General features: G+C 41.3%; 1 protein-coding gene across 2 annotated transcripts in view; it reads right to left on the reverse strand.

Annotated features, from left to right (window-relative positions):
• Window positions 1-22,750, reverse strand: part of SLC66A2 (solute carrier family 66 member 2) — a 61,510-nt gene that overhangs the window by 19,217 nt on the left and 19,543 nt on the right. For both annotated transcript variants that reach the window (XM_056482890.1, XM_056482889.1), the window contains one exon: window positions 2,974-3,190. In XM_056482890.1, the coding sequence (XP_056338865.1) occupies window positions 2,974-3,190 (217 nt within the window). The remainder of the gene's footprint in view (window positions 1-2,973; window positions 3,191-22,750) is intronic.

Here is a 22,750-nt window from a genome sequence, read left to right on the forward strand (position 1 = left end):
CTTCACAAAAGCTGTTACTCAGCATGCATCTGCTTTTGACTTTTATTGTTTCCATTTCTTTCCAACTTCTCCTTTGGTGTCTGTTCTGTCGGAACAGAGGTGGAAGCTGCAGGACCTAGTAGTAATAATCTTACAAAAAGAAGGAAAATGAAAACTTAATAAGATGTGAGGAGCTCTATCCAGCAGAACAGAGGTATCAAAGAACCAGCAGACTCATTCTCAGGAGCACTACAAAGCACATAACTGTGATTCCTTCACTCCATGTAGAGCCATGCTCTATTACAATAAACATAATGGTCTAAGCTGCAGATGCCCTCTGGACATTTACCTCAGACACAGAGGACATCTTCAGTAGGGGACTTTTCAGGCAGTAGCAAATAGAAACACAAGGGTGATATGATAGGACCCTTCCTACAACAAACTCTGAAAGGGTATGCTGGCTGCCACTGCAGCCACCTCTCCCATTTAGCTCTCTCATGGCCCCTGGTCTCCAAGTTTGTTTATTGGGAAATGACTGCTGCATTTCTTTTTCAACAGTTAACCTTTTTGAAAGGACTTGTTTGCTAAATAGAATTAATGTATCAGCTGCTCTGTCCCAGTTCAGAGACAGATGCATGTTACAGCTTTTTTCAGCCAAGCCATGAGGACCTGTGAACAACCACTTCTCTGGCAGTAGTAAAGGCTGTTATCTTTATCAGGGACACACACTGCACTCCTGCACTGGGTGACAGAATTACTGTGGTTTAAGAAGTTACCACCTCCAACCAAGATGTGATGATTGATCAAAAGGTCACTATATAGAACAGCTTAATACTCACTGCTCTCTCCATTAAGCTTAAAGTTACAGAGACACTAGAAACTCATCTCTTTTTCTCTGCCACTGAGGCTTGCTAAGAGCATGGCTGGCAGCCAGCCATTCTGGCCCAGATCCCCAGTGCAATTGCTTCCAACGGTGTAACCATCCACACATCCACATGGCTATTTCTGCCCTGAGCTTTAAATAACTGCACAGAGCAGTGGCAATCAGCTAACCTGGGCATCAGCCAGCCCTCACCTGGTAAACACCCGTGCAAGTAGGCTGACTGCACTGTTACACACTCCCTTCAGTGTTTCCATGACTGAGGTCTCTTCTTGATATGCTCTTAGAGAAGTGGGCACAGGAAGGAAAGTTCAGAGGAAGTATTTCCAACAGCTCCTTCAACAGAAGGCAACACACTGGCAGAAGTCACTCACTCTCACAGGAGGAACAGCCCAGTAAATGCCTAGAGAACACCCAGTCAATTTAGGTTTGCATGGTACTACAACATTGCATGGTACATTGCATGGTACCTGCAACATATATAAAACCACAATTTAACCTGAAAAAAAGAAAGAGCACCAACATGTGTATAAATGTTCTTCCACTGCAGTACAGCAGCACGAAGTTGTGCATTACCTCATCAGTGCCCAGACCTATCACTCTCCAATGCCACACAACTGCTTCAAGAGTGGAACCAGAGAGGGTGGCTATGCTTGACCTGGTTCTGTTCCATGGCAAGAAACATGAGTTTTTACACTATTTTCTCTTGACTAAGCCCATCACTCTTCTACCAAGCAGTCTTGGATGAGAATTCTGAAATTCTATGCTTAGCAGTTTACAAAGAATAAAGGGTTCTTTTTAATTCTTTTGCTAATACCACACACAAGAAATAGAAAAACTGAAATGTCCCCCAGAATGAGTTAAGGAAAAGTAAAACACTACCAGTGGCCATCATTAATATGATTATGATTCATAGATGAAAAATAGAAAAGTCAAACCAGAGCACAAAAAAGGTCTATTAGATAAGCTGCCTTCTGCATATCACAGGTACAGAATTTTCCAAGACAGTGGGTGCATGAAAAATACCCCAATATTTTGAAAGCAAATCCTGACTCATTCCATTCCAAAGGGGCTCCCAATCAGAAAATGCCTGAAGCATCAATGGAAATTTCTGAACATTTCAACATTTTAAGTTAGAAAAGGTCTCAGAGCAGCCAGTATAAGCATGCTCAAGCCAAACAAGTAAAGGGAACAGTGTGAACAGAGGACAGAATTGCTTTGGTTTGAGGGTGGCATGGTTAACTATTTTCACCAAAGTAAAAATTATCCCAGCAAATTTTAAAAGGAATGCAGAGAAGCCATAATGAAAGAATGAAAGAGAAGATAGAGTCACAAATAATAGCAGCACTCTGTGAACTGAATTTGCTGCTGTATTGTTTCCACAGACCAGTGCACTGATGCACCACAGTGAAGATTTCCTGTCTCAAAAAGCTTCACAAGTTGCCTTTGTAAACTTAGTGCTACCATTTGAGTTATCCAATAAACAGTGTGAAAAGATGATCTGATTTAATGACTCAAGAGTGGGCACAAGATTAAAGTTTTCTGTCCCACATTTTTACAGTCATGACTGTAAAAGCTGCATCAGAGCTTTCATAAATGTCAGTTTCAAGCTCTGACACAAAAATAAATATATATGTCATTTGCTACAAATGTAGTAATGGATTATGAAGAAGTGATGAGCAGATATGTGAGAAAAAGCTAATTATATGAGTTACACTGATAGTTAAAGGCTGCAGGCTCAAAATATTTTCATCCTCTCTATTACTTTTGATATGTAAGATTTCTTTATATCATTTCTAAGTACCAGTGTAGCACAGCCTGAGTACTGCAACATGTTGCTAATGGCAACAGAAGTGGTTTCACATGTTTATTTCACTAGAACACGTTTCACCTTGGAACTCCCCAGCTGGACTTGGATAACAGGTCAGACTTTACAGGTGTCACGGAATTCCCACTGCCTTCAGAAAGTCTACTCTGATTGCTGCTGTGTTTTCAAGTAAAAATTGCAGAGATGACACTGCCCTTCCTGGACAGCATCCCCACACTGCAGAGACAGCCCTCAGAGGCACACAGACAAGCATGTGTTTGTGTTTGATGCGGGACAAGCAGCGTACCTCATTCCCTCAGTCGATCTGTTCTGGTAGTTGCGGTACAGCTGGGGGACGCCCAGCATGGCCTCGGTGAACACAGCAAGGAAGCCCAGCGTTTCCACAAACAGGGAGGAGTCCAGCCACAGGTAAGTGATGTAACCAGTCACACCAGTGAAGGTGAGCACACACTGCACGTAGTCTGTAAACTTGCTCCAATGCCAAAAGTAGTTCAAGTCAAAATCTGCAACAGAACAGGAATTCAAGAAGAATGAAATATGTTTCCCCAGCTAGCTCAATCAGGGTGGAACTGAGAACTGGGAAGCATGAGGGAGCCACAGGCTTTGGTGGAAGGGGTTAGCAGAAAATGAGGGATAGGATTAAAAAAATTAAAAAGAAACGATCAAACAAACACACACATTCGCACAATCACCTCCCTCCCCCCCAAAAAAAATCCCCACAAAAACAACAAGAAAAATAAAGAATAGTCCTGATTTCAAAAACATTTTTTGGGGAATGATCAATAAAGAAATGAGAAAACAAAGGCTTGCAAGCCAACAAAGTATTTACAAAGATAACTTTTCAAAAGAAAGCATTTCAAAAATACCTTCCTGTATCAAACATGAAGGACTCTGGATACTGCTCTAGTGAGATTGGCATAGGAAAAACCTTCCAGTACTAATAAAAGGCCCCCCAAGCACCGTGGTGCAAGTGTTCTTTCCCTTAGGTCATTATCTCTGCCTTCCAAGTGCCTCAATCCAAGCTGCTTAGAAGGCCACCTGAAGTCCACAGTTCCCAGGGGCAGTGCAGCTGCCTGTGGTGAAGGACAAGATGCCAGTGCAGCTGCTACAGTTTTACTGAGACAGGTACAAGACTGAGGCAAGATTCTCCCTGGAAAAAAGCCTCTCACAGACATCACCACTTTCACTCCCAGGACAAAACTTTGCTCTGCCTTTGACAGCACCAAGGTGTGCAGGTTGAGCGCTCATTTCTGCATCTGTCACAACAAAACGCACAGCCACAAAACACAATATCTCTTCTTGAGGGAAGGAGAGAAGGAAGGAACCAACCATGGCATTTGCTTGGCACAATAACAGTGTATCACTGGAAGACACATAACTGTCTTACTGATGAATAATAAAATACACAAGCCCACAGTGATTGACCATATAGCAATGTAACAAATTAATTTTTAACAAAAATGCTACAATAACTGTTCGTTAGCAGGTGCTGTTCTTGCCTTCCTTTCATAGAAGCACCTACTTCATACCAGCTGAACTCTGAACTACCAAGGTGATGAACTACTGTCCTAACAAGGATATTACAATCAGCCCAAAGCCACAGCACATCATGAGAAGATTTCTGTTGCTGCCACTTCAGAAGCAGTCAGAAAGCTACAGAAATAGTCCCACTGCTAACTCAAGCAAGGAAGATATCAACCTCCATTGACTAACACTAACAGAAAATTCAGTGAGATGGGGATATAAGCACTTAGCTGCCTCAAGATACATACACACACTTAGTAATAGTTATATTTTCTGCATCTTTTCATATCAATAACAGTCTGGTCCTCAGACACCCTTTATGAACTATTCTCTTCTTAGTACTTGGCAACCCACACCTTAGGATACCTCCTGACTGCAACCCAGCTGAATTATTTTATTTTGCCACCCAAAGAGGAAGGCACAACTGGCCTTTAACCTGCAGCATTATCAGCCATCACCCAGAACTGAATTAAATTACCTGGGGCAAAACCACAGTCAATGTAAATGTTGACTTTCAGCATTTTATGGTAGTGGCTCCTCACTCTCAAAATTCAGGGACACAAGACTAAATAATAGACCCAGTGCTGGCACAGCCCAAACCACGTGAGCCTCGTGCATTTCTTCTTGTGAAGGCTTCCCTTTTTGCAAATGAATGGTCCATGGCCCTTTATTCATTAAACCTTCCTAACAGCTCTCACATCTGCCCTATACACATTGTATTTTTCCTCCTGTGTTCTCCACATGCTCAAGGATCCTTTATAAAACACCTATTCCTGGACAACAAATCCTAATTTCCCAAGTTCATTTTGATAACAGAAATCAAAGAACTAAAACTACATGGAAGAAGTAGTTTAGGAAATTCATGAAACCAAAAAAGTCAACATCCCCACAGCTATCATGAGGCAAGCAACAAAATCCATGCAACCATACAAACTCTTAGTATAGATGAGAAAAACACTGTGTGAAACAGGATTTCAGCTGAAGCAGGAGAACTAATTACTAGCACAGAGATTCTCTTTTGCTCAAAACTATCATGATGCTAGATAATCTCCATTTCACTGCAGTAGTTTATAAGTTCTAAGTTTTCTTGGTAATATAGTTAAGAAAGAAGGGAAGAAGGAAAGAGAAAACAAAAGATATAAGAGCAATCATAACCTTGGGTAATAGTTTTGCAGAAAAACATCTGAATTACTGTAAAAACAACCCAATATATAATCAGTAATTGCTCTACTTAACAGATGTACTCTCCAGATGCAGAAATCTATTTTAGGACACTACACATCACCACACTCTGCATTACCAAAAAAAAAAAAAAACAGTAGAGAATTACACACCTGACTTTCCATAAGGGTTGTACTTTATTTAGCCCTTATTTGAACGGCTAAAATGTTTTGCCACATGATTGCTTCTTTTTAACCAAGGCTAAAGTTTATTTTCTTTGACAAATGGCTTCAAAAATTCAGAGGGAAAAAAGTCACACACCCATCATGTCAAAATCTGGAAATAAACTGTGACTCATTTTTCCAAGTGGCTCCCTTCTCAAGGGGGGTCGAAACACATTAGTTCTGTAATGGGATATTTTTTCAAGAAAAAAATGTTGATTCTGCTGAATACAGAGACAGGTATATGAAAAAAAATCTTTTAAATGCTTAAAAAAATATGTCGTTTTCAAAACAGAACTAAATTAATGTGTGGGCAAACCAGTCCTATCCCAAGAAGATAGGCAGAGGACACCAGTCAGTGCCCCAGACCATGTCACCTGAGAACAGAACAAAGTTACACATATTATTGCAAACATTATTCATGTTTGAAGAAAAGCATGAATAATAAGTATCTCATTGGGATTTTTGCTCCCCCATCATCTCTTTTCCTTAGAAGGACAAAACAAGAAATCCACTGTACCACCATTTACTTCTAGCAAACATCTTAAATGTGGATGCATATCTTTCTGCTCCCTGAAATGGAAAGGCACTGCCTGTGCAGCTTACTCCATTCTGCCCAGTGAGAAATCCCTGACTTGGGCTTGTAACCACACTCAGCTGATGCAGTTCAAGCAGTAACTCCCAGTCACTAACATCCTGTGTGGATCAGAATTGGCATTACTGTGGTGAAAGGTACTGTATTTTATTACCCATGGCTGAGCTCTTTAAACCACTCAGTGAGCTGAATTTTAAGTATGTTAATCCATTGATAGATGAGAGATTTATGTTGGAAAATCCTATTAATGCTGGGGGAAGGAGCAGCTCACTAGGTTTTGTGCACTGACTGGAGAAAGCTACACAGCTTGAGGGTGAAGAAGGATGAGATTAAAAGACCTCCTCTGGGAGGCATTTTGCATGTCAGATATGAAAAATGTAAAGCAGGCAGAGACAGCATTGTAAATAACAATGGTTATTACCAGTCGGGCCAAAATGCAAGTAGTAAATTCAAGATTCTGGTGTGGGATAGACGCCAAGTGACACAAAGAAGAGTCCACAGTATCAACTTTCAAGTGAGGATGACACAGAGGTCCAAACAGTTACATTATTTTTAGTCAAGAAACATTTTATACCAAGCCAGTTACCATGCTAGTTCCTTTTGGGAAAGTGAAGCAAAGACTTTGACATGCTAAAAATTATTTACTGTAGCTCTCAATTTCTCTTACTAGTTGCATCTTATTTTGTGCCTTGACCTTTCTAATTCTGTACCTACATCCTTGCACTACACTCACTTACATTTGTCCTTAGACATTTGACCCAGCTCCTCCTTTTTGATTGGTTCCTTCCTAGTTTTGAGGTCAAGGAAAAGCTTGCAATTTCCACTGCGGGTCTTGGCATTTGAGCCCTTTGAAAGCTTTGAAAAGGAAATAAACTCTTTTCTTCTTAGAAAGGCTGCTGGTTTTACCCTCTCTCCCACTCCTTATGCAAGCCACTACATCACAGTCACTCACCCAAAACTGACTCCCATAATTAAACTCTTGACCTCCTGTATGAAAAATACTGCTCACTAACTCCTAAGAGCATGCAGAGCAGACATTCTCTACCCCTGAGTGCCCTTCTAAACACATGACTCAGTAGTTAATCCTTCTACCCCTTGGTACACAGCTAACTCTTATGTTTTGTGAGACTGTGGTGCTCACAAAGGACATCCAATTTCCATCATCTGGCTGTGGGCCACAGTGCCTGCCCACCTGACCTGTTCCTGCCACACGATCAAAGGAGTTCAGCCCGAGCAGTCAGATGTCCAACACCTCCCTCAACAACACTGCAATCCAAAATCTGGCTTAGATACTGTGGAAGAGCCTGATAACAGCAATATATCCAACCTGGAGCAGTTACAAAATGCAGTCATGGCTGGGAATTATTTCAGGTTATTATGCACGGTCTGTTTCCTGTAAAATGTACACACTTTGAAGATGCAGGAGCCACAACCTGCAACTGTCTGTGCTGCCTGTGGGTCTCAGCCACTGGGCTACAGTACAACACTCTCCCCCTCATTTGCTCTTCAGAACTCGTGGTCTTTGCTGTAAAAGGGGTTCAGCTCTGAGCTGCAGGCAAATATGATGCTGCTCCTTATCCCAGCTCAGCAACAAGGGCAACTCTTTGGACAGCTGGAAGATGCAGACTTGTATCCCCAGGCTGACAAGAGAAATTAACTCAGACCTCTCACACTTCCAATGAGTGCTCTAAGCTACACACAGGTCCTACACTCAGCAGTGGCATCTTAAAAATAAATTTTGCCACATTCTCTAAAGAGGACTTGCAAGGCACCTGCCACTGCTGGGCCCAGGCAGTGGATTCTGAAAAGGAGACTTTTACACTTACAGTTCTTCAGCTGCAGCAAATCCTCAGACATTTGCCTCAGGCATTATCTGTCTCCCTAGCAATCCTGACTTCAGCTCCCTCATCTAAAAACAGCAGCAGGATTGCAGGGAAGCATGCTGGCTAGCACTCCTCACCTTGCTCATTCTGAGCAGCTCCCAGTCAGAACCTGGGTTTCTCTATGCTCTGTTCTGAATACCCCACAGGGCACCCAGGAAGTAACTGGGGTGACAAGGGCAGTAAGACTATGCATGACTGTCACTGGGTGATCCAAAACTTTTTTTCTCACTCTCATCATCCACATATCCAGCTAGGCACTTCCCCCTTTCCTTCCAGAAAGAAGAAAGGAAGGAGCATTACAGACAGACAGTGAGAAATGATACATTTAGATTTTCTTTCCTCCTTTTTTAAGAACTGACAGAAACCTGCAAATGCTGTCTGAAGCCAGCATTTCTTTTACACTCACTAGGACTGAGAAAAGACTTGTTATTTTTCACCCATGTTACAAAAGAGAAGAAAGGAGAGCTGAGCACAAAAAACTTCTGGCTCTAATACAAACCACTGTCTTTTTGAAAGGACATCATCTATAAACAGACAGTGCACTTCATTCCTTCAGGCCCATGACCTAGGAATTTCTCAAACTCTGAGCTACTTTTACATATCTGCTCAACCCTGTCACTGCACTACTTCAGCATCTCTCAAACATTCCCTTCTATCTGGTCTTCACACTGACCTGTACCCAAACATTGTTACTTTTTCCTCCCCAGCCCATGCAAGATGGGAGCAAAACATTCTGGAGGGTCTTGAACCTCTTCTGAAAGTATCAACCCAGCCTATACCAAACAAATCACTCTCTTCCAATGAAATCCATTTTTGACATACGTCCCTTGGGTCATACAGTGCCTTCTCTTGGCCACATCTAGACTAATGTCAAGTCACTAAAGCCACTCCTTTTCATATCTGACTCTCACTAAAGGCCCAGCATGAATCCTCTAGTCAACAAAAAGATTTTCATGTGAGAAGGGGAAAATGTCAAATCTTAATCGCAAAGAGAAAAGCTGAAAGTCTGACCCACACACACCTTGAAGATTCACACTTTTGTTTTTAAAGAACTTTTGTTTCAAAAAGCTCAGTGGAGCTTCCAATACTTGATGGTGGACAGAACACCTGAGATTAGAAGTTCAAGTCTGATGAAACCTCTACACCAACATTATCCCTATCTCTCTTCAGTAATCTTTTCTAGTTTGAAGGCAAGTACTTGCCTTGGTTTTCTTTGCCTTATATTATGTAGCTTCACAGTCTTCTAAAATCTTCTATACTGGGTCTCTGTTTTGTCACATCAGGTTAGTATTTTTTCCCTCCCATCAGGATTATTACCCACTCTTCTTCCTCCTCCTCAGAAACGCTACACATAAGTGGGTTGACATTTTTTCAGCATTATCCTGCCCATCCAGGGCTTCTCACTCATATTCCACACTGTCCTCCAGCACACACCTACAAGCATCAGCAATTGCTCTATCCCTTTGGGTTCTGCAGGGTCCACTCTGCCTCCTCACCAAAGGTAATTAGCAATTGCACAGTTAAGAAACACATGAGTTACAATTACTTCAGAAAAATCTGACACAAATGCACTAGTACATATGAAAAAGTCAAATACCTTGCCTTTCCCATTAATGTGCTATTTCCCTGATTTTACAGCCTTTGGTTTAAGGGAACTTTTGAATACCACTTAGCACAGTGGTCCTCACCAGAGATGATTAGCAATAGCACCTATCTTGACCATTTTGTGACATTTAAAGAGCAGCAATTTAGAAGTTACAATTTATTCTGAAAGTTTTACCCCTGCTGCTAACAACATGCATGACAATAGGAATGAAAAGCTAAATCAAAATATTCATACCCTGGGCACCTTCTGTGTAGCTGACAGCCTTTGCTGTGCTATCTGCAGTGTAATTTGCTTTGTACATAGCTTCAATTTATGGGAGTCTCACAGTGAAGAAGAAAAAAAAAATTTAGAGAAAAATGCAGTTACATAAACCCACAAAATTAGGTTGACCTTTAACTCATCTTTGAGAATTTCCACTGTCTTACAAAAGGATGAAGAATTGTTTACATCAGTTGTGCTGCACTGATACCAGCCCTGTCAACACTTTAATTTGTGTGTTTATACCTAAATATGCCTGCATACATATACATGCCTCCTCTCACAGCACTGCTGATGTTATAAGCATGAAAAAGAAAGCAAAATTACTGAAGCAGGCAGGGGAGAACAAAGAATTTTCATTGTAATACAGAGGAAGCTTTAGCAAGTGTGGTATCTGTGAACAAGGTTCTAACTGTTTGGCTCATAAATTGCTGGTGAATGCCAGCTGAGCTGGGAAATCTTCATGGAGCAGCTCAGCTCAGCCATCTCTGAACATCACTGCAGAATGATTGTAACCAACCTGGGAGCAGCCAGAAACAAACTCCTTCCCCCATCCCTCCAACAAAAAATGTGCAGAAGACTAGTCTGGACTTCTCTTCCAAAGCAAGGACATTTCTTGGGGTTCTCCAGATGGAAGATGCTTCTGAGGTAATCTTGAAGCAAGTACACATGCAACACCATACCACTGTATCTTGTGCAACATATGCTAACCGAATTCTTTGCTTCCCAAGTCCAGCTGAGAGAAAGCACTGGGTCTCTACTTCTGGTGTACTAGTAGGCCACAGTAAGATTAGGAGAAGAAAAAGAGACAACAACCACTACACACACGTGCCAATACTGCCACAAGGGCAGGGCACTTAACTTAATGCTAGATATATCTAAATCAAGAGCACTATATTTCCCCTGTAAAGACTGGTGTCCCCAGTAGCATCACTACTGCAACTCCCTCCTGTGTTACTACTACTCTTGCCTGTTCAGTGTAGTTCAGTATAGTCTCTCCTTTCTATTCCAATGTATTGACTGTTCTTCTCAGTCACTGTGTCCATGATATTGTTTCAACAGTAGGCAAAAGCAGCAATTAGCTGATTTACAACCAGTGAAGGAAAACAGCCTAGTAACTTGGCAGATCATGGGGCTTGGAAAGCCACTGGAATAAGACAGCTGTGGCCCAAAGGATTCAGTGCTACAGAAATATGACCTGTATTTGGAAGGTGGAGTGAAAACAGCATGAACAGCTTTAGAAGCCACGTGACTCAGAATGAGTATGGACTTCAGGAGGAAATCCTTCCCTAAAGTTGCAGCAGTGGCAGTGAAATGGGAAGCCCAGGGAATGTCACAGCAGAGTTTTGATGACTCTGGGCAGCCTCTGCTTTCACTGCAAATACTCCTGATTCTACTCACCTCCTACACTAGGAGCATCAAAAACCCCAGAGCAAGTCAAACTGAAGAAGTGCCCCAACCCATCTCTCACAAGCAGTGAAGTCAGGCCTTTGCTCCCAACTGTACCAACAATGGAGGCGGAAGGTAAGAGATAAGCTCCCTCTTCTTTTGGCCAGATCCGCCTTCCTATGCTAACTATAGAAAAAGACTTCTTTTTCTGACAGCAAGATAAGCAGGGATGATGAGAATGTCACAGCAAGGAGAACATGTAGTACCAAGTTTCTATTTTTACAGTAATTTTAACAATATTTTACACTATCATCTGCAGAGTTTATCGAAGATATCACCCACAGCTCTAGCAGGCAGTACCAAAGGCCTCCAAAAAAGGCTAAAATGGAGTAAGTTGAGCACTGCAGAGCAGGCAGCCTTGACTCTAAAATTCTTGTAGTTGGGAGTTACAAATTCCATATGAAAACAGTTTAATTTATTTTGAATAGTACTGAAACTTATTCTGTGCAGTTTAAGTCTCAGAAGATAGAGACTACTGTAATTTTAGAAACAATATGCCCTTTCTCATTTAAAGACTGTAATTAAAGAAATGAATAAAAGTTCTTCTAAACATTACAAAACCAAGCTGTGCATTAGACCAGATGCAGTTTGACTCGGATGCCACCATGCCAGAGATTACAATGCCAGGTTGCATGTATAATGCAGCAAGTTACTCCTAGAAACTCCGGAAGTAACTGCCAGGTAAGACTTTACCACCTTCTGAACTGCAGAATCTCCATGCCTGCAGTGTCCCCTCACAACCATTAAACCAAAACTCATTCTATTTACAACAAGTCTGCACAAATCTAAATTACTGTATACAGACACCAAACAGCAGGAATTTCCACTGCACTAGCAGAAGCAATTTACAGGATGGGAGACAAGCAGAGAGTTTCACTTGAATCTTACAGACTGCCTTACTGATTACAGCAACTGGAACAGCTAAGTGAGACAGAGCTTCCCTGAAACAGAATTTCCCCTTCACCTTCTCAGCTGTTTAGTCTGACCAGAGATAAATCCCTGTTTTGAGAAGAGCAGTGTTTTTTATGTAAGGTGCACTTCCGAATACCACATTTTCTGAATGCCTTGTGCCTGCAGATCAGTGCTCCGAAGCTAACAAACCTTCACGACAGAACAAAAGACAAAATCAACAAATGTTGATTTAAGTTAGTGGCTCTGTTATGAAGAGTTTGGTGGTGACATAGGTGTGCATTCACAAATTGTTCACATTTCAAAGCAGAAGTTTAAGCTCCTCTTATCCCCCTCAATCTCTAACAGGATAATTCTTTAGCTCCCTGAAGCATTTCCCACTGAAGCAAAAAATTGTGTGCTTTTTTCTGTCTTTTTTTTTTAAGATTTTACATACACTAAAAAAGAACAAGCCTGCATTTTAAGCAAGATTGGTTCACTTATTTGGTTCAAAACATAATCCCACAAACTGTTCTGTCAGTACAAGTGAGGGAGCAAGAATGAGTGGGGGAAAAAGAGGATCAAGAATATCTTCAGCATTGCTGCTAAGCATCCTGGCACCCAGTCATTGCTGAAGGCAAAAGACTTTGTCTATTATGCCCCTTTTACTTTTAAAAAGGACAACAAAACCCTCCAAACCAAAACAGGGAGAAGAGAGTGCACTGGAAGTGTTCACCAGAGAGATGACTTTGCCACTACAGGGCGCCAACCTTCTATCCCTGGCCAAGTGATTCTGGGATTTGCCCTCCACTGCTGTTGGCCCTTTCACATTGTGTACTCAGGAGTGCAAGGGATGTGGAGAATGATGACAAGTGAACCATAAACAATGAGCTGCAAACAACAATCCTATCCACAAAATCCTCATTACATTTCTGAGTTCTGCTGTGAAGAAATAGTGAATTTCTTAAGAGTGATCAGCTCTTTAACATCTACTGTACACAGAAATTAAATGAGGAATTTGTGTACAAGACTATTTTAAGCCATTTCCATATTAAGTTTGCTCTATTCCCTAAGTGCAGTTACTTGTTCTACTACAACCTACTCTCAACAGGGGGTGAAGAAAGGCATTACAGAGTAATAACATCTCTGAAGATACAGTAAAAAATCTAAAGCAAAAGACATTTTCTTAAAATAACTGCTGATTTTTACATGCCAAGGGGTGCAAAGGCAAGAAAGAGCAGCAGTGGAAAACACTGACACAAGCAAGGAGTCACTACAAGTTTGCCAGGTTTGTGTAAATGGACAAAAAAAATGGGGGTGATGGTAAGAAGATAATTTCAAGACCAGCAACTGTTTTTTTTCCAAAGGCTATTCAAACTGGAGTTAAGGAGGGGAAAAAATTTACCTAGCAACAGCTGCAGTTCGTGACACTTACACAGCAACCTACTAAAAAGCCACTTTAAGAAAGGAGAGGATGGTATCATTTTTATTATCATAGAGATAAATTTAAACATTAGCTACATGTACTGCACACACAAAAAAACCACAGCAAACTTGCAAGCTCTACTGAAGTGTGTATAACACCAAAGCAGTCTATGTATTTTAGAAACAGCAGCACTGGTCCTGATTTTGATGGGAAAAAAATTCTGACACTCATACCTTACACAAAGAAACAGAAATGTTCTGAATATCTAAAATGTTCTATCTCCCAAATTATTTTCAGACTTCTGAGTTGCAATGGGTAATAGTAAAAAAGACAGCTTTAAGCAGCTTTTAAAAATATAAAAAATGTTTCCATGAAATACTCAGGATTTGTCTTCTTTTCACAGATTTCTATTTCTCCATGGAATCGGTCAGGATGAACAAGACCCTTTTTTGTAAACGTATTATGCAAGTAAAAATAAATGTGTCAGAACTGATTTCTGGGATTTGGATACTTTCCTCCACCCATGGGAGGGGACATAGGATCCTGATGCAGAGATGTAATGCATACTGATCACAGAGCAGAGCAAAGAGAAAGTAGGGCACATAATAAATGCATCTGAAAGGAGACCTTCATAAGTTCAGGAATAACGATGGAATAGTTGTTCCCTCCACATGGAGGGAAACACTGTTCACTAGTAATCCAAGTGTTTGGAGGGAGGCTGTGTACACCCTGCTCCTCACCATATACTCACAATTCACCAAAAAATAACACCTTTGCTGCTGCTGATTTGAGACAATGGAGGAAGCAGCTTCTCAAGGAGCTAAGTTACATCCTTTCTTTCCAACCTCACTCAGTGTTATGTCACCTCCTCCTACAGACAGACTGCACACCATTCTCTTAGTTACAACATAACATTCTGAAGCTAAAAACATTTGCTCTGAAGCATAAAACAAACTCAAATTTTGAAATGTGATTATGCACCCTTCTGATGAGGCCTATATTTGCCAGCCTATTAACATCATTTAGATCATTACTGCATAGTTTTAACGAGTCAAATATCACATCTGAAGGATTACTGGCTGGTGCACTAGAGCCTGAGCTTAGAAGGCTTTGCCTCCTTCTCCAAGAACAATTTTTCTACTTTTCAGTTTTGCTTAGTAAAAATATCTCATTTATTCTAACAACAAGAAACTGATTGGAGCTGAGTAACATCTGCTTTATTCTCGTGTCTTTGAATAGTGACTGAGAGTATAAAAGAATGAGACAAAAAAGAGTAAATTAATTTTACTAAAAATCTATCTGAAAACAATATCCACTTCATTTGTTTTTTTTAAAAAGAAACATTTCTACAAAATGAACCTTCAGAACAAACACTGCGGTTCATTTACCTTTTTGTCATTTAAATTAAGTCATTTTCTACTTCTATTTTGAATCAATTTTCAACCCAAACAGCTTGCTATAAGTTACAAGTAAAAGTAAGGCAATATTTGACCATTTAATTAATTTTTAAGATGATAAAAAGTGCAATTTAAATGGATCATTACTAAAATACAGTTATTCCATTTACATGTATCACCACATAAACCAAACTTTCTTTAGTAAAGACATAAAATAATTTATTTTATTCCCATATTTCTTGCTTGGTAATTTAAATCATTGTTTGCAAGGGAAGCTCCAACACTAACCTTCCATTCCACAAAAAACCTCTACAGTGTAAGATTTCCTCATCAGCTTTAATGAAGTAGAGTATTTGGAAGTGAAAAGGAGATGGTTTGGGCCTTTAAACAGGAGCAACTGCTGGTGTTGTGGGACAAGAATGAAGTGAATTCAGGAACTGGTATGACCTACAAAATAATCCTTCCACCTTATTTCTGTCGGTTACTTGACACAATGTCCTGTACAACTCTCCAGCAGAGAGCTTTTACAGGGCTAAAAGAATTCTGGGGCAGAGACAGACACAAACTAAATGGGTAATGAGGGCTAAACAGAGCCAACTACATGCACCTTCCTGTGGTGGCAACAGAGGATCAAGAAAACACAGGAAAGCAAGAGCACCTAAGCCCCCTGCCCTAATTCATCCTTGCTTAGCATTCACATGGGATACAGAGTACCTAGATTCTACTCCTTCATTTTCCTGCTTCAGAGATGGGATATAAAACAGAATTTCCTCCGTCATCTCTCAAAAGCAAACAGACAAGGGAGAGTGGCTAAGATCTCTCTTCTCTCTCACTTGAAACATCCTCCTAGAGCTTGAAAATCCGTTTCCAATGAACCTTTGGTGCATTACTGCTTGCAAAGTGGGAATGTGGAGTGGGGAGAAAATGGCAATCTTTTCAGAAAATAAAGCTATCACAAATTTTTAGTCCAAAATGGTCAGTGCACTGCATTACAGGCTAAAAGCATGACATTTGTGTCAAAATAGAAAAAGGTTTATTTTGTTTTCCATTGATAGAGCAACAAAAATGGCAAAGCACTGATGTTCCCGTGAAAAGTGCCTTTCCATCTCCAGCATAAGGAAATGTCTTGTTAAAATGGCATTATTTATAAGACCTTCAGAAGCACTGATTTATTAAATATATTCCCTATTTCTAGCTTACTAGAAACCAGTAACTTCATATTCCCAGTGATATCTAAATAATTAAATAAAGCTAATAAAACACATAGGACATAAAATGTAATGAAAAAATCCATCAGGCTGTGTTCAACAATCACATTGTACCTTGAGCATGACCTCCACGTACAGTTCATAGAGCAAATTGCAACAGCTTAGACATCCAATGTCACACCTGCCCCGTGCAGTACTTTAATTGGGACCAAGTGAATGTTGCCACACAGCCCAGCACTTCAGGTCACCTTGTTGTCCATTCCTCCCACTGCATGCAGCAGTGGGTATGGTTATCTCAGAGGGCTCATTTCCAACAGAAGGCCCTAACATATCCAACGAGCAGCTTTCCCAACATCTGCCTTTCCTAGGGAGTATGGTTAGAGAGTCAGCATCAGAAATTGAGTGCAAGCTATGCCCCATCTCTTGTACATGACAGAACTTTAATATTGGCAGGTGTTGACTCTGTTGATTCCATACCACTTACCTAAGTGCAAAGATAAGGTTCTTTAAAAACTCTACAACATCTGGATGTCCCAGAATCTATAACAAGATCGTAAAATGCGCTGCAGCCAGAAGTTTTCTCCCTAGCAAGCTGTCTAGACAATCCATTATGTCTGAGCAGGCAGCACTGGGCAACAGTGCTTCTTTAAGCACACACCATGCCAGCCAGTGCTACAAGCCACTTAGGAAACTAAAAAAGCAAGCTATCAGTGTATCTGTGCTAACAATTAAAACCCTTCAGTCTCAAAGTTTATTCTGAAGTCTGTGGGGAGTTGAATCACACTTTAAAAATTTCTTCTTTTGCACTGAACTAGCAATTTGGCCATCATCTAGTTAAATCATTTCTCTTCTCACTTTTTTGCTTACAGAAACTGAAAGAGAGCTGGCAGACAGCAAAGCAGGACATCACCATGAAAGCCAGGTAAGTGTCACCGTGGCTCTAAGCACACCTCTTGCCTTCTTGCATTAATAGTGCTTTAATGTGCTTTCACTGGTGAGGTCTGCCCCCTAGAGCTCCTCAGTCCTGCTAGCAACTGAGGGAGTGGAGTACCCAGGAAAAGGAAAGCAGCAGTTTGGGACTACCTAAATTTACACAAGATTATACAAGATAATCATAATTCATGTGGGGATGTTGAGGGTGCAGGCTGATGTCTTTGCAAGGCTAGTCCATCGTCTCTGTAAGATCATGGTACTGGGAGAGATCTTCTATTACTAGGGACAGGAGGAAGGAAAGATTAAAAAAAAAAAAAAAAAAAAAAAATCACACCTATATGCAAGGAGGAGACCAGGGAAGTACAGGCCAGTCAGGATAACCTCATCCCTGGGATGGTTATGGAAGAAGTCCTCATAGAAGTCACTTCAAAACAGAGGAAGAATAAGAAAGTGACCAGGATAGCCCACGTGGCTCTACCAAGCACAAACTACAACTGACAACCTGACCTATGAGATGACAACCTTCCAGTGTCTGAAGGGAGCCTACCAGGAACTGGAAAGGGACTCTTCAGCAGGTCTAGTGATAGGACAAGGAGTAATGGGTACAGACTGAAAGAGGGGAAACTTAGGAGAAGTATTAGGAAGAAATTTTTTACTGTGAGGGTGGTAAGACACTGGAACAGGCTACCCAGGCAGACTGTGGATGCCCCAAACCTGGCAAGTGTGCAAGGCCAGGCTGGGTAAGGCCTTGAGCAACCTGGTCTAGTGGGAACATCCTGCTCATGGTGGCAGGACTGGGACTAGATGGTCTTTAAGCTCCATTCCAACCCCCTAACATTCTAAGAATTCCTGGTTTTAAGAGCAAGAGGAGAGTAGTAGGTTTTGCCTCCAACAAAGCTGCTGACAGTCTCCTGAACTATCTTTATTAACAAATTACTGATTGGGTAGTGGACAATAAAAAAGGCAGAAAATTGGCTGGATCATCAGGCTCAAAATTTCTCTCAAAAGAAAAACATGCAATTTATGACCAGTTACAAGGCAACCCACAGTAATTAATTCTAGAGCCAATGTTCTTCAATATCTTTTATTAACAATCTGGATGGTTGTGAGTTCATGAATACTAAATTAGGGAGAGTAAGCAATAAACAACCTCATTCCAATGGGATGCAGAAGGACCGATGCCAATCTCCTTTCTGCTGACCAGTGACAGGACCCCAGGAAACAGCACAGAGTTGTGTCAGGGGAGGTTCAGTGTTGATATTAAGTTAAGGTTCTTATTCCAAAGGGTGGTGGGGCATCTCTGAAAAGTGGTCACAGCACCAAGCCTGACAGAGTACAAGAAGTGTTTGGATAAGACCCTCAGAGTCACAGTGTGATTCCTGGGGCTCCCCCCTACAGGGCCAGGAGTTGGACTTCAATGATCCTTGTAGATCCCATCCAACCTAGGATATTGTATGATGACAGCACTGCTATTCAAAGGGATCTTACTGTGAGGATATGGGCTGACAGGAATGAAGTTCAGGGTTACTGTGCAGCTGGGAAGGAGTAACCATACCCCACAATACTGGTGCAGTACCTGGGGGTGCAGGTTGGCAGATGTTGAGCAGCTGAGCCAGCAGTGCCTAGGTGGCCCAGGTGAAGGAATTTAGAAGATTAGGTGTTGTGATTAGGCACATGGTTGAGTGATGGATTTGGCAACGCTGGGTTTACAGCCAGACTTGATGATCTTAAGGACCTTTTCCAACCTAAATAATTTTATGATTCTATAAATGAGCCCAGGGGTGGGCCACCAAGATGATTAAAGGGCACCAAGATGATTCAGGTATATGGTGTACCTGAAGAGGCTAACAGGACCCATTCAGCTGCTGCCTGCAGCTATCTAAGGGGGAAGTGGATCATGGAAGCAGGCTCTTCTTGAAGGCATTGGGAGACAGGACAGGAGATAACAGACACGAGTTACAAGGGAAATTCCAATTAGACAGAAAAAGAACTTTATCATCATGAAGACAGCCACTGGCACAGGTAGCCAGAGAGGTTGTGGAATCTCCACCTCTGGAGATACAACTCATCTGGACAGGGCTCTGAGTAACCTCATTTAACTGGACCTGCTTAAAGCAGGGAACTGGATCAAATAACTCCAGAAGTCCCTTCCAAACCAAATTTAAAGAATGAAGTTCATCATTCATATCTAGATATGACCAAGTATACAACAGCATGTGACAAGCTCCAGAAGTAGGCAACTGCAAAAGCTTTTGAACTCCACCAAACCAAAGCAGCCTGCTTCACTGTACACACGCTCCCTGATGTGAAGGGTGAGCAGACAAACTAGCCGTTTGAACATTTAGATGTTTCATTGCTGATATTATTAAAGCACTTAATTATTCGGGCTCCCACCAAGAAGGAAAAGATTTTTTAAAAAATCTTTGTTTATTCACTATTTCCACAGCCCTGGGAGCAAGCTCAGCTTCCTCTCTGAGGTTCCAGTTGAGTGGATCAGTAGACAAGTTTTGAAAACCCCAGAGCACCCTCATGTGGCTAGATGTTGCTAGAAGTTCTCCTTCCTCCATCTAAATTATGTGAGGCACAAGCAAAATACACATTTTATTCACAGGTTTATCTCCCCACCACACCACCAACTGGGCATGGTTCTTATGCCATAAATAATATTCCTGATGCTACACAGCTCTTCCAACAGAGCCTGTTTCAAGCCTCTTCTTCTCCCCAGAGCAGAGCTGGGTGACAGGCCTGCTGGATGGCTGGTTAGAGGCAGCAGCAGCCAGAGCAGGCAACCTGAGCAGCACACTCCAAAAACACCGTGCTGAACCTTTCTCATGTGAAATTTCTTGGTAGCAGATAGACTTTTTCTTTTCCCCCACTCTTTTTTTTTTGTTGTTTTAAAATAAAGACAGGCTGGGAGAACAGCAGCCACACTGCTTCTTTCCAGCTCTCCCAACCACTGCAGTGTGCTCCTCGTGCTGGACAGCAAAGGAAAGGCCCTGACACTGCACACACCTCTCTCACCCCACCTAACCCGTGCCTGCCTGTCCATCCCCTTTCTCCTTGTAAGCTTTTGGAACAGGCATGGGCTCTTCACACGCTACATTTAGCCTGGCAGATCCTCTTAAACTATAAACACTAACACTGTAAACTGCATTAAGAAGTTCATAAAACAACAGCCTAGCCACATTTTCATGTCAAAGCCATTCAAAAGCAGCAGGGAGGCTGGTGTAAAGAAAAGGTCAAAAGGCTTAGGTCCAAACATACTGCTCTACCACCAAGTAACATCTTACTGAAACGACTCTAACTCAGAAGAGATTGTACGAGTCTGTGGTTGGCTATTTCCCTACTGTCTGTAAGCTGGAAACATAAGAGGAACTAAATGATAATTTTAAAATGCAGTAGCAGCAAAAACAGAACACTGTCCTCCAGGTTCCCTGCCCTGATAACAAGCAAACACAGGCAATACCTTCTCGACTCCCTGTTTTAGGGATATGTATATTGTTTGATTACCACCAATGACAGAAGCCAAATGAATTAACATGTTATACAAAATATTACAAAGCTAATACAGAGGAAATTACAAATACTTTATTTACAATCCCACAATAGTTTGGATCAGAAAAGCCTTCTGCAGAACATCTAGTCCACTCTGTCCAACGGTAGCCTGTTAAAAATTTAAAAACTGAGGACATTTCACTTTATGAAGTAGTACTTTGAACCTTGCTGATTAAGAATGGGTAAATTTTTAAACTGTGAAGAAGAACCAGTCTGACCAGAAGTTACTGTATGCACTACAATAAAATATAAGCAAAATGTTATTGTCCACATTACACAAGATCAGAATAACCCCTTCAGTCCATAAGGCTTCAGAGGATTCAGTTTAATAACTAAAAGAAGTTGCAGGTGGCAGCTCCAATTTCTCAAGAGTTTTGAAAGAGTACTTTTTACAATACAGCTCTCAAAGCACAGGAATGCAACTGCATTTATCACTGAATGCAAAATACTTCATATAGTGTATCAACTCTGCCGATGCAAAACACATGGCTAATATGAAACAACCACTAGTCACCATCTCCCACATTCAAACTAAGGAGAGAAACATTACTGGCCAGATAAGGTTTTCATTGTCAAAGGTTCCACCTCTGATCTCTGAGTGAAGCCCAAAAGATGAAAGTTTTTTTGCAAAGTTGCTGAACAAGAAGTCTAGAAACTAAAATTTATCAATAGTTATCAAAAAAATATAGACTCTAGAACTGTTGGCTTCACTGCCTGCCATTCTCCATCCCACAGGCAACCATGATCTGACAGGTGGCAACTATTCTTCCTGCTTAACTGCTGCAACTGATACACAAGTTAAACTTGAGAGAAAAGCAGCTTCCAAACTGGAAGGAGTTTGAATCTAACTGCTTCTATTTCAGACCTGCACAAGAACTTGCACAGCTCAAAACACTTTTTCCCCAAGTTGTCTGTTAAAGGACATTACCTCTGCCTACCACTTCTAGCTTCATCTTACATTAAGATAAAATATCTACATTACAAAACAAACTCCAAAATCAGTAGGAACCTGTTCAACCATCATCTTACTAACCAAAATTCTGGAGAAAAGGTCTTAGTGTTACCACCCAAATAAGACCTCTATCCTGTGAGTAATGCTACCTACATAAAGAAAACAGGAGGTCAGCAACCAAAAAAGCTATTTACCTGGCAGATACATTTTCAGATAACTGGCAGACCCAGTAAGAATTCACTATGAAGCATGCTGACTAAACATAAGACTTCAACTTGAGAAGGAGGACCCATGTGCTAGCATGAAGTAACAGGTGCTCCACAGCTCTCATACACTACTAAACCAGAAAGTAGAATTGAGACAGGAGAGGAGTCCTTGGCATTTCTTGGACTGAGAAAACACTGCAAGTGTTTTAGGTTTTTTTTATATAACCACATTTCATCACCTTACCTTTCTCCAAGAGGCAACTGAAGCATCTGTATTTAGGTAACACAGGCCTGTGACAGCAGGCACCCTATCAAGCATGCCTGAGAATCCTGCCCTGTTCTGGAGATAATCAAATCACAGCAGAGCCTACCTGTGCTGGCTCACATTCATCAAGTGATCACAGAAAGTGAGGAGGAAGAAGAAGGGATGTCTGAAATTCTGGACTCTATCTTCATGTTGTCCCATGATGAATTCCTACTTCCCTAAAAATGTCTGAACATTTGCTGGCCGATGAAAAGTAGAGAATTAAATCCTTATTTTGCTTTGCCTGTACACATAGCTTTTGCTTCAGCTATTAAAGTATCTTTACCTCAACCCAGGAGTTCTCACTTCTAGCCTTCTGAGTCTCCCCTCCCACCCACTGCAGGGGAGTGAGTAGGCAGCTCTGCTGGAAAGAGCTGTGTGCCAGGGTGAGCCCAAAACACAGGATTATTGCTTAACTACAACTACTGATAAGTCTGCAGGTCATGAATGGAGCAATACATGTGAGATCAGTTTAAGACATGAATCCTACTGCCTCA

Source organism: Oenanthe melanoleuca, chromosome 2 (genome assembly GCF_029582105.1).
Source record: "Oenanthe melanoleuca isolate GR-GAL-2019-014 chromosome 2, OMel1.0, whole genome shotgun sequence".
NCBI lineage: Eukaryota > Metazoa > Chordata > Aves > Passeriformes > Muscicapidae > Oenanthe > Oenanthe melanoleuca.